The 16,417-nt window shown below is 44.6% G+C and overlaps 1 protein-coding gene across 1 annotated transcript; it reads left to right on the forward strand.

Annotated features, from left to right (window-relative positions):
* Positions 1 to 742: 742 nt before the first annotated feature.
* ALG5 (ALG5 dolichyl-phosphate beta-glucosyltransferase) lies at positions 743 to 13,638 on the forward strand (the record flags this gene model as incomplete). The annotated part of the gene is made up of 10 exons (XM_083593762.1): positions 743 to 979; positions 3,428 to 3,599; positions 3,727 to 3,773; positions 3,914 to 3,982; positions 5,117 to 5,209; positions 7,270 to 7,383; positions 9,639 to 9,698; positions 10,427 to 10,578; positions 11,330 to 11,415; positions 12,743 to 13,638. The coding sequence occupies 10 exons, from the start codon at positions 743 to 745 to the stop codon at positions 12,853 to 12,855; spliced, it is 1,143 nt and encodes a 380-aa protein (XP_083449888.1). The 3' UTR covers positions 12,856 to 13,638.
* Between the last annotated feature and the right edge of the window lie 2,779 nt (positions 13,639 to 16,417).

The following is a 16,417-nucleotide window of genomic DNA, read 5'->3' on the forward strand; positions in this document are numbered from 1 at the left end:
CACAGTCCAACCATCTCGTCCTCTGTCGTCCCCTTCTCCTTGTGCCCTCCATCTTTCCCAACATCAGGGTCTTTTCCAGGGAGTCTTCTCTTCTCATGAGGTGGCCAAAGTATTGGAGCCTCAGCTTCACGATCTGTCCTTCCAGTGAGCACTCAGGGCTAATTTCCTTAAGAATGGAGAGGTTTGATCTTCTTGCAGTCCATGGGACTCTCAAGAGTCTCCTCCAACACCAGAATTCAAAAGCATCAATTCTTAGGCGATCAGCCTTTATGGTCCAGCTCTCACTTCCATACATCACTACTGGGAAAACCATAGCTTTAACTATACGGACCTTTGTCAGCAAGGTGATGTCTCTGCTTTTTAAGGTAATTAATACCTAATAGTGATAATAACAACACTTTAAGTGTGCTTCAGATCCCAAACGGAACCCCCAATTGGACACCATTATTATATTATTAATTATAAGTATTAATTCTAATTATTGATATTATTCTTACTTTATAATATACCTCCCATCATCCGAAGATCACGGGGAGATTTACAAGCACAAAATCGCAAAATAGAAAACACAAAATGCATCTCTTAATAAGAAACAGAACAAAACAGAACAATATCCGCCCCCCCTGTAAAGTCTTGAATTCCACTGATTCTCCCAAACTTTTCAAGCCTACAGTTCCAGAGTGTGGTTTGGAGGGGGCGAGGAGAATGAGTCCAAAGTCGACTTGCAAGTCCGCCTCTATCCATGCATCTACACGTTATGGCTCTAGGAGGGCCTTGGTGTCGACCAATAACAACGCTCGACGTGCCTCCGGAAGTGCTGGCGGCAGCGCCGCGCTCTCTCTGCCTCCTGGTCCTTCTCCACTTCCGCCTCCGTGTCCCTGTGCTGCGAGTCTCTGCCGGCGGCGGCGGCGCAAGGGCGATGGAGCTGCTTTGGCTGGCTGAAGCGTCCGTGGCTCTGGCGGTCTCGGGGCTGGTCCTGGTGAGGGGGGACGGGGCGCGGGGTCCTAGTCCTGGAGCTTTCCCCAGCCTGGTCTTCTTTCCATCCGTCACCATCATCCCCCTCCGAAGCAAGAGGACCTCTGAGCTCGCGCAGAGTGCCTTTCACTAATCTCAGAGTAGCCCCTTCGCATGACTGTGGCGCTTTGGTATCCCCAGGCCCGGCAGCTCACGACTCCTTTTTATATGGGATTTAAGCAACTGGAGCCTGTAAAACAGCAGTGACCCCAAAGGATGGCTGTTTGCATTTCGCTTTGAGGGGCTTTGCTGTTGTTTTGTTGTTGTTTGTTGTTGTCTCACAAGCATTGGATCGCAGTACAGTGGTACCTCGGGTTACATATGCTTCAGGTTACACACTCCACTAAGCCAAAAATAGTGTTCAGGTTAAGAACTTTGCTTCAGGATAAGAACAGAAATCGGGCTCCGGCGGCAGCTAAAGTGGTGCATTAGCTAAAGTGGTGCTTCAGGTTAAGAACAGTTTCAGGTTAAGAACGGACCTCCGGAACGAATTAAGTACTTAACCCGAGGTACCACTGTATTGTAGAACTGGAGGGGACCACAAGGATCATCTAGTCCTGCAATGAAAGAATCTTTCGCCCAGTTTGGGGCTTGAACCCTGGGATTAAGAGTCTCGTGCTCTGCCCAGTTTTGGTGTATAAAACATTTCTAATGTAAAAATTGTATTAAATGAATCAGTAAATAATATCTTTTTTTATTATAAATATTTATTCGAGTTTTCAATTTTATACAGACAAAAAAGAAAAAGAAAAAAAATATTAAAAACAAATCAATTTCAATATCAATTTTCAATAACATGTTTCTTTGACTTCCTCATACCTCCCCTTCTTGTTTTCTAGTTCAAATTGTTTATCCAGCAAATCCTAATCTCTTAACATTCCTTTTAACTAACACCTTATTTTCCAATCAACTTTTTAAATTTTATAACTTAAACAATATTTATCCCAGTTCTTTTTATCATAACAGCTAGAGACCACATAAATTCAATCCAGCATCTTTCAAAGTTCATTAATTTTGCAATATTTCTGTAAATAGTCCTTAAATTTCTTCCAATCTTCTTCTGTCGACTCTTCTCCCTGGTCGCGGATTCTGCCGGTCATTTCTGCCAGTCCCATACAGTCAATCAACTTCATCTGCCATTCTTCCAGAGTGGGTAGATCTTGGGTCTTCCAGTGCTTTGCTATAAGTATTCTTGCTGCCGTTGTAGCATACATAAAAAAAGTTCTGAATCAGTAAATAATATCAGGGCCACCTTCAGAATTTGATTAGAATCAGAGTGGTAGAGTCTGAAGGGACCCACGAGGGTCATCTACTCCAACCCCCTGCAGTCTAGGAATCTTTCAGACCCACGACCCTCAGATTAAGGATCTCCTGCAGTAGAAGTCTATGTTTCTATGTTCAACTAGATCATACATGACAGAACTGTAGAGATGGAAGGGAACCCGAGAGCCACCTAGTCCACCCCCTACAATCCAGCAATCCTGCCCACAGCCATCCATGGGGTGGGTTCTCACCACCAGCCTTCTGGTTAGTAGCCAGACATTGACCTATTGCGCCACTGGAGACTAGTAATTGAAATGCTCCCCACCCCTTACCAATATAATCTCCTATATTTTATATTGTGCTTTGACTTGCTGATATTAATATTTTTTGATAGCAGGCCAGAGAATTACTGCTTTTATTACTATTGTGTGGAGGAGGTCAATAGCCATGAAAAGTCTCTGCAGGAATCTGAATCCATGCCCACCTTGCCTTCATCCCAGTGTTCTTTTAACAGGAACCTGCTATAAATTAACTTCAACCTCTTTTGCTTTCTTCCTCTCCTCAATAAACTCAACTTGACTGGGCTATGAGTATATTGTAGTTTCTTCTTTCCCAACTTTACTCTTGGAAAAGGTGAATGAATCTTTCCCAAATGACTGACAGGAATCTGTGCGTGCTTGCTGTCTGTAGGTAGATGCCAGTCAGCTGATTGGAGCCCTAGGATTTGAAAATGTAGCATAAAGGCTTTCTCGTTATTTCATGCAATTTAAAGGAAGCAGGCCACAAAGAACAAAATGTTTAAGTTCTAGGCAGACAGCAAAGCAGGAGCTCAGAAATTGTGAGGGTCTGATCTAATTTTACACGTCATGTCTACACCAAGATGCTTTTGTGCAATAGCAAGAGGCACTAATGCAACTGTTGTAAGAGCTCAGAAATGCTGAGTTGCAATAGCTTCTTACATATTATGCAGAAAGCAGTTTCCCCACAAAACCCTTGCTTGCCAATTGTGTTCCTTTTGATAGTGATAGGTACTTGGCTATTGCAGCTTCACCCTTTCTAATTTTAAGAGGAATTATTTTCTCTCTGCAGAATGCTATTGTGTAAATATTATATAACTCTTAACTGGAAATCTTCTTTTTCCCCCTCCCAGATTGCTGTCATTGCCCACATAACTGCAACAAAAGTTCCAAACCTTAATCGACACGAGGATGAAAAATACTTTTTGAATGCTGAAAATGAGAAGGAACTTGTGCCCAGCATCCATGATCCCCCAACACGAAACCTTTCCGTAGTTGTGCCTTCGTATAATGAGGAAGAACGGTGTAAGAATAAGTCCTTGTTTTCCTTGTGTGCATGTATAACACTGAATGTTGTGTATCTTTTTTTATTTTACCTGTTCATCGTTACTCAAACCAGATCTGTGGTTTTATTTCCTTGTTTTTCTCACAGTGCCATCGATGCTGAATGAAGCTTTGGACTACCTAGAGAAGAGACAGGTATTTTTTAAAAAATCACATTTAATTGCAGTATTTAATAACCATGAGATAAAAATATCATTTTGCTCCTGTTCTAGTCATTGTGGTAAGAGAACATATGATGCTAAGGCAAATGCACAAGATCTGTGTTTCCTTTCCAGAGGCAAGATCCTGCATTCACATATGAGGTCATAGTAGTTGATGACGGCAGCAGAGATCAAACCACAAAGGTAGGAGACATATTTATAACTCTCCGGTCCTAAATATATTGACAGTGCCAGCAGAAGGAAGAACATAAACAGAAGTTCATATTTTCTGTTTTCATGATTACGATTTTGAGAGACTGACTCAAGGCAGTTTACATTTGAGGCTGCCCCTCAAGGGGATGACACTAGCTATTTATGTGCTTATATATATAAAAAAACCCCATTGGATTTCTGTGAATTTGTACTTAAGGTGCCTCGGGCACAAATTCTGAGAAAATTAATAATTAAATAATAATTTGAAGTGGATAATTAAAATTAATAAAGAAATACTTTAGCTGTCTGGTTTCACCTTGATAAACGTGTCCTATTTACGCAGATATGACTAACCACAGATGTGAATTTGGTTTCCTTAAAATAACTATTATTAGAGACTTCTCCAAGTTGCTTTGCTGCTTATAAAGGGTCACCATTTTTTAAAGATTAATACCAGCATTACACCCCTTCAAGGCTGGGCTAGTGACATTGAATTTATGCAGCCTCTGTCTTTATACATGAAAAAGCTTTTTTAAAAAAGTAGAGGCTTTTCTTCTTCTTTTCCCTTTCAGTAAACAGATACAATTACTTTCTACACGACAACATGCTCAATGCTTGGGCTATACCTCCATCCTCTTTCTTTTCTCTTTATGTCCCATCTCACATTATCAAAACACGTTATTCTTGTTACGTCAATGACATAGATTTTTCATACACTTTCCTCTCTTCAAGTTCTGCCAAAGGACACTTTCCCTGCTGATAGGTCTAAGAACTGAATATACAAATCCTATATATGTGATAATATGAGCACTTAATGTAGAAGGCATTACACAAATATCTACTTACCTATTTTATATGTTCCCAGTCGGGGAAATAGAATTTTTGTTTTCAACTCTAGTGATGATGAAATTGAACTGAAAGTGAGACATTTGGCATGGGAAAGGGAAGAGAACTCCATGTATCTGTCTAGCCTCACATTCTTTTAAGCACACTTGTGCATTGGAATATTTATTCATATTTAATGTAGGCTTTGTTATATCATTAATATAAATGAGGAGAGAAGGAGACATTCAGTTCCTATTTGTGATTGCTGTTCTCTTATTCTGATTTGCACATGCCCTGTAGGTTGCGCTGAAGTATACCCAAAAATATGGTAGCGACAAAGTGAGAGTCCTCCCTCTGGTGAAGAATCGTGGAAAGGGGGGAGCTGTTAGAATGGTAATTAATTTATGCAGTTTTCCTTTCTGTAATGAAGATTATTTTCTTGGTGAAAGCAAACATTTTCTTCACTGAGCATTTAGGTTAATTTTGACATAATACCTCAAAAATCCGACTATTGGCAAATACAGCATGCCCTAACTTGCACATATTTAACTTGTGCACATTCAGCTATATGCAGTTGGGGGGCATTTAAAAAGGGGGTGGGCATCTGGGCGGAAAGACTTTGGCAATACCATCCACCATTGAACCAAATGTATTTTGACTGTACGCAGTTTTGGCTTTGGGTGCAATCCCAGGAACCTAACCCCCACATAAGTTGCAGGCTTACTGTGGTCATTTTTTATGAATTTACATATGTAAGGAGAGCCCATGGTGATCATTTTATCCTAGAATGATCATTTTTATAAGGTAAAGGTAAAGGGACCCCTGACCATTAGGTCCAGTCGTGGCCGACTCTGGGGTTGCGGCGCTCATCTCGCTTCATTGGCCAAGGGAGCTGGCGTACAGCTTCCAGATCATATAGCCAGCATGACTTAAGCTGCTTCTGGCGAACCAGAGCGGCGCACGTAAATGCCGTTTATCTTCCCACCAGAGCGGTACATATTTATCTACTTGCAATTTGATGTGCTTTCGAACTGGTAAGTTGGCAGGAGCAGGGACAGAGCAATGGGAGCTCAGCTCGTCACAGGGATTCGAACCGCCGACCTTCTGATTGGCAAGCTCTAAGCTCTGGTTTAACCCACAGCGCCACCCGCGTCCCTTTTATAAGATAGGCATGAAGTAATCCGCATCTCTGTATTTTATGACTATATTTCATTTGGTACACTATTTGTATTTTTATCAAACCGTTCCTGACACAAGTCTTGGGAAGAAGCAGAACAGAAACCTGGAATTGAAAGGATATACATATAAAGGTTTCATTTCTTCATTTCTCTTTCTGAGCTGTTCTGCATTTGATTTCTCTGCCTACTCAAAATGCTTTGAAGTATGCCTGATTTACGGGGAGGAGATGAAGAATGAATATGCTTTTGATAGGATCCTCATAAGAGACACAGGGCCTTTGGCCCACTGCCTCTTTAGAACTTGCAAGAAATGCAAATGCAGCCGTAACTATATAAAGAAGGTGCCCTTCATTCCACTGGAATTTAGTCCACAGCTGCAAAACCATCACTTTCTAGGCACCATTCGGCTGATTGGATGTATCCCTGTATGGGGCCTGCTGATTATTTTGCAGGGTTACTGTACCCAGGCTGTACATTCTGTGTCCAGGGCAGCTGTTTATCAGCTCCATCTGGTACGCAGGCTGAGACCCTCCCTGCCCACAGACTGTCTCACCAGAGTGGTGCATGCTCTAGTTATCTCTCGCTTGGACTACTGCAATGCACTCTATGTGGGGCTACCTTTGAAGGCGACCCGGAAACTGCAATTAATCCAGAATGCGGCAGCTAGACTGGTGACTGGGAGCAGCCACCGAGACCATATAACACCGGTCTTGAAAGACCTACGCTGGCTCCCAGTACATTTCCGAGCACAATTCAAAGTGTTGGTGCTGACCTTTAAAGCCCTAAACGGCCTCAGTCCAGTATACCTGAAGGAGCGTCTCCACCTCCATTGTTCTGCCCGGACACTGAGGTCCAGTGCTGAGGGCCTTCTGGCGGTTCCCTCCCTGCGAGAAGCCAAGTTACAGGGAGCCAGGCAGAGGGCCTTCTCAGTAGTGGCACCTGTGGAACGCCCTCCCACCAGATGTCGAAGAGAAAAACAACTACCAGACTTTTAGAAGACATCTGAAGGCAGCCCTGTTTAGGGAAGCTTTTAATGTTTAATAGATTCTTGTATATTCTGTTGGAAGCCACCCAGGGGAAACCCAGCCAGATGGGCAGGGTATAAATAATAAATTATTGTTATTATTATTATATTACATTCAAAATGCAAAGAATTAGGCTAATACATGCAGGTGGAGGGGTGGCTCCATCAAAGAGATTTGAAGTCCTGTAGTTTCGCAGTATAATTTGCCGAATATGCCCTAATACAAGACTTTTGATCATTCTTACATACAGGGTGTGTTCAGTTCAAGAGGGGAAAAAATACTCATGGCCGATGCTGATGGAGCCACAAAATTTGAAGACGTTGAAAAAGTAGAAAAGGGTCTTGAGAGTCTGCAGCCCTGGCCTGTGAGTTTTCATTCAGTCACATTTTAATTTTATTTCCTTTCTTTTCCTTTCTGCTTCCTTAAAAATATATTAAAATCCTGCTTTGTTTACCTGTCTGTATGCCAAGGTACTTCTTATACCATAGGCAGATCTTGCTGCTTGCAGTTCTTCAGCCCATAAAATTTTAGGTCAGGGGTCAGCAAACTTCTTCAGCGGTGGCTGGTCCACTGTCCTCACACCTTGTGGGGGGCTGGACTATATTTTGGGTGGGGGGAAATGAACGAATTACTATGCCCCACAAACAACCCAGAGATGCATTTTAAATAAAAGGACACATTCTAGTCATGTAAAAACACGCTGATTCCTGGACCGTCCGCAGGCCACATTTAGAAGGCGGTTGGGCCGGATCCGGCCCCCGGGCCTTAGTTTGCCTACCCATGTTTTAGGTGTAATCCAGAGAAAGTTGAACACTCTTATTTCCAACTCAAAATCAATATGACTGGAGCACACAGCTTCTGGGAGAGATTTGTGTCCCCTTCTTCTTTCTCCATTCAAATTAGGTATCCCTGACTTACCCCCTACATCTTCAACTACTTCTTGGCGATTGCCTCTTACCTGGTTCTGTCAGACAGATCCACAGTTTTGGTCTTCTGACACAGTACACTGTGCCCTGCCCCAGGTTCCTCATTTAGCCATTTGTCAAACTCTTCTTACCAAAACCCTGTGTTCACTAACTTCCCATTTAAGATTCTTGCTCAAGCTAAGTGCTCAGTTTTACTTCTGCTTATTCTGTAAGTGGTAACTGCTTGTAGGTATGCGTCGGTGTTAGCCTTCATAATTCCATAAATTTTGAGTTCCCCTGTAATTAATAAGAAAATGATTTATTAGCTATATAAATATGTAAAGGTAAAGGGACCCTGACCATTAGGTCCAGTCATGGCCGACTCTGGGGTTGCGGCGCTCATCTCGCTTTACTGGCCTAGGGAGCTGGCATACATGTGGCCAGCATGACTAAGCCGCTTCTGGCGAACCAGAGCAGCGCACGGAAACGCCATCTACCTTCCCGCCAGAGTGGTACCTATTTATCTACTTGCACTTCGTGCTTTCGAACTGCTAGGTTGGCAGGGCAGGGGAATTTGCAGGGCAAGTCGCGGGGATGCGAACCGCCAACCTTCTGATTGGCCACTTAAGAGTGCTTTCGAACTGCTAGGTGGGCAGGAGCTGGGACCGAACGACGGGAGCTCGCCCCGCCGCGGAGATTTGAACCGCTGACCATACAATTGGCAAGTCCTAGGCACTGAGCTTTTACCCACAACGCCACCCGCGTCGCCATATAAATATATAAGCACACCTATATGTCTATATACACATTTTACAGTAGCCCCACATTATAGATTTTGTAGTTGGTATCTGTCTGTCTTGGGAAACAGTGGAGTGTGCCTCGGGGGGTGAAGTCAGACCACTGTGTTAGCAGCACTGACGTCTCATCCCCCAGGGTGCAAGCCTGGGCATTATGTATGGAGGTCCTGAGCTGTGCAGATGACAAGACCCCCGCTGTCGGCCCCACTGATGGGGTCCAAAGGAAAGCTGAGCAATACGTTTGGCACCAGCTTGGCTGTGGAAGTTGCCAGGAAGGAGGTGTACAAGGTGCCATCTAGCTGTCTTAGGGACCCCACTCCAAATTTGTGTAGGGGTTTTTTTACTCAGCCTTTTCTTCTCCCGAAGATACAGTGGTACCTCGGGTTACAGACTCTTCAGGTTACAGACTCTGCTAACCCAGAAATAGTACCTTGGGTTAAGAACTTTGCTTCAGGGTGAGAACAGAAATCATGCGGTGGCGGCAGCAGGAGGCCCCATTAGCTAAAGTGGTGCTTCAGGTTAAGAACAGTTTCAGGTTAAGAACGGACCTCCAGAATGAATTAAGTTCTTAACCCGAGGTACCACTGTATACCGAAAGACAGCAGAGGTTTAGGATCAGAGTTTTCCTTCACCAAGATGGGCTCCTTTCCAAGGTTGACGAGCCCCACCTGCCCTTCACTTCCCTCTACATCACATGCAGAAACCACCTTCTTGGCTGCTGGACCCACTATTGGTCTCGTTCTATGTTATGTTAATTGGTAACCCCATGATTGCATGAATCTTGGTGTCACAACTATCCCTTACCAGCAATGGGCATGGTTGTGGTATCAGCTGAATGCGTTCATAGGTATTCCTTGCCACAGAGGCATGGTTTGGTGTATGTTTCTTAACTGTTAATGTATTTTTTTTCCTTTTAGGACCAGATGGCTATTGCCTGTGGCTCTAGAGCTCACTTGGAGCAAGACTCCATAGCACAGGTAAGCTTCTGTTTGCTAGTTCTTTGGCTGGTGGTCCTTTGCAGTCAGAAGAAGTGGAGTACATGCCTTCCTACGCTCAGCTTCTAGCCCCCTGTAACTTGGATGATTTAAAAATAATAATAATATGAGATTAGACAAGACCTTCCCCTCCCTGGGAGCTGCAAGGGTTTTTTGGGGGGAGGTAGAGGCTAGTCCTCCAGATGAAGACTGTCTAGGTAGACCATCAGAACTCGTTGACTTCCCACTGCCATGCTTCCTTTTGATTGCTTGTATCTTCAGCAACAGCAGTCTGAAACTATGCACATGAGAACACTTGGGGACTTGGAAAAACTAGCTGAAACTGGCTTTAGTTCTAATGCTTGGTTCTTCTAGTTGCAGGGTTGTATTTGTCTTCATTTTAAATTATTCTAGCGTTTTATTAGAACAATGACTTGTACTCGTAAGCAGCAGCTATCAACAAAAGATAAGTTGGCAAAACTTTCACATGCACCCTTTGAGTAAAGAACACTTAAAAAGTTGAATATAACATATTCAAAAGCGTTACTGCAGGTCTATATTGTGTCAGCGCTTCTACTTGTACATGTTGAAACTATAATGGATTCTGTGTTGTCATTTCTTTTAAAACTTAAGTCACCAAAAAATGTACAGTATAGGCATTATGAACATTGACATTATAAAGTGACTGGACATATTGAGCTAGTTCTTGTGCTATCTTACCTTTTCTGCAGCGGTCTTATTTCCGTACACTTCTCATGTATGGATTCCACTTTCTAGTATGGTTCCTCTGTGTTAAGGAAATCAAAGACACCCAGTGTGGTTTTAAACTATTAACCCGAGAGGCAGCTTCCTGGACTTTTTCATTTCTTCATATAGAGCGCTGGTAGGTATCACCCTCGGTTTTATTTGATTGGAAACAGCAGTTGGAGCTAGTAATATATGCATTTTCAAGAGCTTAGTTCATGTGTGTGCTGTGCAGTGTTATGGCTGGGATCTCCAGTCCCCTTTTCAGGCACATGCCGCAGCTTTTGCACATTTAGTTGGATTTCTTACTTTTGTAATCGGTGAAGCTCCTCATCAACGGGCGATTTATGGAGATATAATGTGATGTCCAATGTTAGTCATATTTTGATTTCTGTACATTGTGTGTTGTAATTGCTAGTAGTCCACCCTGTTATAAAGTCCATCTTTCTAAAAATCTCATCACGCCATCAATCAATTGAGTATTTCTGAGATATTAGACGAGGCAAGGAGAGTACCGTAAAAGTAGCAAATGTTTGCCTAGGCTGCCTTGAATGTAATGAAAGCAAAACGAAAAAAGGCTGATACCCATGCAGGCGACTGCAAATTGGAATAGGTCTGCACTGCTTTATTTTATTGGCAATTGTCCCTCTTTTAACACACCTATAAATACTAGCTTCTTTATAAAGGAAGAGGAAGAAGAAAGGCCGATATGCCAAAATGCTTTTTCAGGTTTTTTTATTTCACAAGAGAGAAAATAGCAAGTTGCAACATGTATACCTATATCAGTTTTATTCCAGTTCTTTGTTATGCTCAGAAGGTGGTCGGTAATACAAGCATAAAATATATGTGATTTCATCACAGTACTGAGCATTCATTCTGTTCTCCTGCAGGGCATTTGATGTGGAACTTCTGTATATAGCTCAGTGCTTTAAAATACCAATAGCAGAGGTCGCTGTCAACTGGACAGAAATTGAAGGTCAGTCATCAACACTTTTATGTCAATAGGGATTATTCTAGAAAGCAGTTAGGCCAATTCCCCCAGGAGACTGAACATTCCCCTTTAATGTCAGAATACAGTGGTGCCTCGCAAGACGAAATTAATTCGTTCCGCAAGTTTTTTCTTCTTGCGAGTTTTTCGTCTTGCGAAGCACGGTTTCCCATAGGAACGCATTGAAAATCAATTAATGCATTCCTATGGAGACCGCTTGCCAGGCTGGCGGTGCGGAGAAGGGCTTTTCTCCCCACCGCCAGCCTTCAGGACAGGTACGGGAACAGAGGGGAAGGCGCGCAGCGCTTCTCCTCTGCTCCCGGGGCTTGCAGTGGGAGGAGGGTTTTTCCTCCCCACTGCCAACATTCAGAACAGCATTCTGAATGTTGGCGGTGGGAAGGAAAGCCCTCCTCCCACCGCAAGCCTTCAGGACAGGTCCGGGAACAGAGGGGAAGGCGCGCAGCGCTTCTCCTCTGTTCCCGGGGCTTGCGGTGGGAGGAGGGTTTTTCCTCCCCACCGCCAACATTCAGAACAGCATTCTGAATGTTGGCGGTGGGAAGGAAAACCCTCCTCCCACCGCAAGTCTTCAGGACAGCCATCCAAAGGCTGGCGCGGGGAGAAGGTCTCTCCGCCCCACCGCCAGCCTTCAGAGGAGGTCCGAGGACAGTGGGGAAGACGCGCTGCGCTTCCCCGCTGTCCTGGAGATTTCCCTATGGGCTTTCGTCTTGCGAAGGAAGCCCATAGGGAAATTCGTCTTGCGAAGCGCATCGAAAAACGGAAAACCCTTTCGTCTAGCGGGTTTTTCGTCTTGCGAGGCGTTCGTCTTGTGGGGCACCACTGTATTAAATATGGTCTCCACAAACCCCATATGGGGCAGTTACCAAAAAATGAAGGTCGCCGCCTCCATTCAATGCTTGTTTTGTATGCTCTCTCCTTCCCCTTAACCCCTTTTTAGGATTTATGCTACATGTTAATACATTCCATGTACCTGTGGAAAACTGCAAACTTAACCAGAATCCCTGAGTAGTGTCTTCTCTATGACAGCGTACAGTCACCTCACAGTGGGTGGGGCAGTGGCTGCAGAGCGTTCACTCTTCCCCATGTATCCATGCTTAGTATTATTTATTATTATCATTTATTGAATTTATATACCGCCCTAAATAAAAGTTGGTCATCTTTGTTTGGGTCAGCGCATACACACACACACACACACACACACACACATTCCTGTGACATCTTCTGGCCATAAAAAGCGACTAACACTTATATGTCTATTTAACAGATTACAATTTTTTTCTGTATTTAATCATCATAGGTTCTAAGTTGGTTCCAGTCTGGAGTTGGTTGCAGATGGGCAGGGACCTTCTTTTTATACGACTGCGATATCTGACTGGTGCCTGGCAGCTTCGAACAAGAAAAGTTAATTAGGTTATTTATACTTACCAAATGGGTTGTTTGATACAAAAACCACAGCGAATTATTTCTACAGTATGAAATAAGGAAAAAGCCGGGACTATTCTTCCTTACTGTTGTTCTGTGCTGCGCCTATTTTTTAAAAAATTGCCAAGAATGTGGATGTCCTATATAATAAGCCTTTTCAAGTGTTGGGTGTGGGTTTTTTAAGTTTTGCAACTGGGAGTCAGTCTTTTTACTTTTGTATGTGCATTTTCCATTTTCACAAATTATTATTTCACAAAATGTACAGCAGAAATTAATACATGCTAAAAATCCCATGGACTACTTTTTTATTATAAAGTCTGCCACTGCGGTTAGCCAAAGCTTTGTTCTTTGTATATTAATGTACAAGATGTCAGTTTCAATGGGGAAACCCTTGTGTGTGAGATGTCTTCAGTACCTGCAGCAAAACAAGTAATTTGGGCATCTGTTTCTGTACTTGGTCACTGGCATTTCAGAATGGCACCATCCATTTCTAGAATTGCCAAGGATGGTGTAGACGTTTTTACATTAATTGGAGGGAGTTCTGCACAAATTTCATTTGCTCATTGAATTCAGCAGCATGTATTCTTCTAAATGTACATTTGTGAGCTAGAATGGATTTCCAATAAACCCAAGGAGTTCAGAAGACAAGAAAATGTTTTTGTGACAGGCATCAGTTTTCTGCAGTAATTTTTATCATGTTAAAATTCCACCAAATTGTCAAGGCATTATCTCTAAATTAAGGAACATTAAAGATAAAATGGTGTTGTCAAAGTGTCTGAGGATCACTGAGGTCTCTACTACCACCATCACAGGTCTGACAGCTTATGAGGGCTTGCAAAGAGCAAACCAGAATACACAGATACATTAGAACCACTAGAACATTTTATTTTAAGCCTAATTCCCCCTGCCCAGCGTCATATTTCTATACCAGTATTTTTGTCAGGGTTTCCTTATCCTCATGGAAAAGCAAAAGGTTAACTGACATTCCCAATCAATATTTTCATTTCTCATGTTAGTACAGCGGTTCTTGGTTTAAGAACATTCCTGTTTACAAACGATTCGGTTTACGAACTCCGCAAAACCAGAAGTAGTGTCCTGATTTACAAACTTTACCTTGGTCTAAGAACGGAATCCAAACGGTGGAAGGGCACCGGTGGTGGGAGGCCTCATTAGGGAAAGCGCACCTCAGTTTAAGAACAGTTTCAGTTTAAGAACAGACTTCCCAAACGGATTAAGTTCGTTAGCCAAGGTACCACTGTATTTTAGTCTCTTAAAAACTGGCTGATGGATTAACGGTGAATCACTATGCAATCCTAGGCATTTTTTTTTAAAGTAAGGGACCCCTAACAGTTAAGTCCAGTTGCGAACGAATCTAGGGTTGCGGCGCTCATCTCACATTTGTCCACAGACAGTTTTTCCAGGTCATGTGGCCAGCATGACTAAGCCGCTTCTGGCGAAACCAGAGGAGTGCACGGAAACGCCGTTTACCTTCCCAGCAGTATGGTACCTATTTATCTACTTGCACTTTGACATGCTTTCAAACTGCTAGGTTGGCAGGAGCTGGGACAGAGCAACAGGAGCTCATCTTGTTGCGGGGATTCGAACCACTGACCTTCCGAACAGCAAGCCCAAGGCTCAGTGGTTTACACCACAGCCAGTAGCAGAGGAACCCTCTCTGGCACCTGGGGAGGCGCAGCCCGCACGGACTGCGCATGTGTGGCATCCCGCGCGTGCTCACTCCGTACGGAATGCTACACATGCGTACTCCGTATGGGCTGCCGCTTGCGCACGGTGGCTCTACAGGCTGCTGCATGAGCGGCATCCCCTATGGAGTGCGCATGTGCGGTGACCATACGGAATGCCGCACATGCACAGTCCGTACGGGATGCCACTCATGTGCGGTGGCATCCCGTACGGACTGCGCACATGCGGCAGCCCATACAGTCGCCATTCAAGAGGCAGCCCGTATGGATGCCGCGAGAGTGGCGCCCATTGGGACTGCGCACGCCCTCTGCCACTCTACAGCTGGAGGGAGGCAGGCCATCTTGTCACCCCTCCCAGAGTGTCACCCGGGGCAGCTTGCCCCCTCCACCCTCACCCTTCCTACGCCCCTGACCACAGCACCACCCACATATTTACTGATAAGTAAATCCCATTACCGTATTTTTCGCCCCATAGGACGCACCGGACCATAGGACGCATCAAGTTTTTTTGGGGGGAAATAAAGGGGAAAAAAATTATTTCCCCCCCAGGCGCTTGTGGTGCCGGCAGCGGGGAGAAGCGCTCTTCTCCCCGCCGCCCGCCTTCAGACCAGGTCCGGGGACAGCGGGGAGACGCGCTGCGCCTCCCCGCTGTCCCCGGAGCTTGCGGGGCAGGCAGCGGGGAGAAGAGCTCCCTGCCGCCCGCCTTCAGACCAGGTCCGGGGACAGCGGGGAGACGCGCTGCGCCTCCCTCCTGTCCCTGGAGCTTGCGGGGCTGGCGGCGGGGGCTCCCCGCCGTCAGCCTCCAAACCACTTCGGGAGACAGCGGGATGGCGGCGTTCCACCTCCCTCTGTCCCCCAACCTTGTGGGGCTGGCGCTGGGGCTCTCCCCTCTCACTCTCCAGGCTTCAGCGAAAGCCTGCATTCGCCCCATAGGACGCAAACACATTTCCCCTTCATTTTTGGAGGGGGAAAAGTGCGTCCTATAGGGCGAAAAATACGGTAAATTCCTTGGACTTTACTCCCATAGGACTGTTGTCTTGGTTCTTGATGTGCATTTGGAGTTACAGTATTATAGAACTGTATAAGGGAGGCTGGAAATGGGGGAGTATGCCATGCACACAAGTGAGGAGGCAACAACTTAATACTGCTCCATCTCCCTCAACCTTTCCAACACCCTCCGGATGTATTTGTGCCTCTAAACACCCCCATTAGGGTGTGCAAACACCTCTGTTAGGGTGTGCACTATAAGCAGCAAAATTAATCTTCCCTGCTACTTCCCGCTGCTTGCCATGCTGCAACTTTACTTTACCTACAAGACTTTACTGCAGAGACGTGTGTGTGTGTGTGTGTGTGTGAACACAGTTTTCAAACCTGTTGCAGAGTGACTTTGAAATGCAGATATCAAAATATCAACATTTGCCCTCATAAATGAAATTGACAGCATGTCCCAGAAAGCCAATACACCTTTTAACCCTAAAGCTAAAATTCTGTGGGCGGAAGAGCAAGGTAGGGTGAATGGAAACCTGCACCTTTGCTTAACAAATCCAAAAAGTGTGAACCGTGTGTGTGTGTGTGTGAGTGTAGTAGCATCCCATAGGAACCTATTGCTCTGTTTCTTTGTGTGTCTAGTGTCTATAGGCTCATTCCATAGGATCCTATTTTTGTGTGTGAACGCACGTGCGTTTGTGCATGGAATTTTACACATACACACAACCACATATGTTGTTGTTCTTTAGTCGTGTCTGACTCTTCGTGACCCCATGGACCAGAGCACACCTGGCACTCCTGTCTTCCACTGCCTCCTGCAGCTTGGTCAAACTCATGTTCGTAGCTTCGAGAACACTGTC

The sequence above is a fragment of the Podarcis filfolensis genome, assembly GCF_964270895.1.
Source record: "Podarcis filfolensis genome assembly, chromosome: 17".
In the NCBI taxonomy this organism is placed as follows: Eukaryota; Metazoa; Chordata; class Lepidosauria; order Squamata; family Lacertidae; genus Podarcis; species Podarcis filfolensis.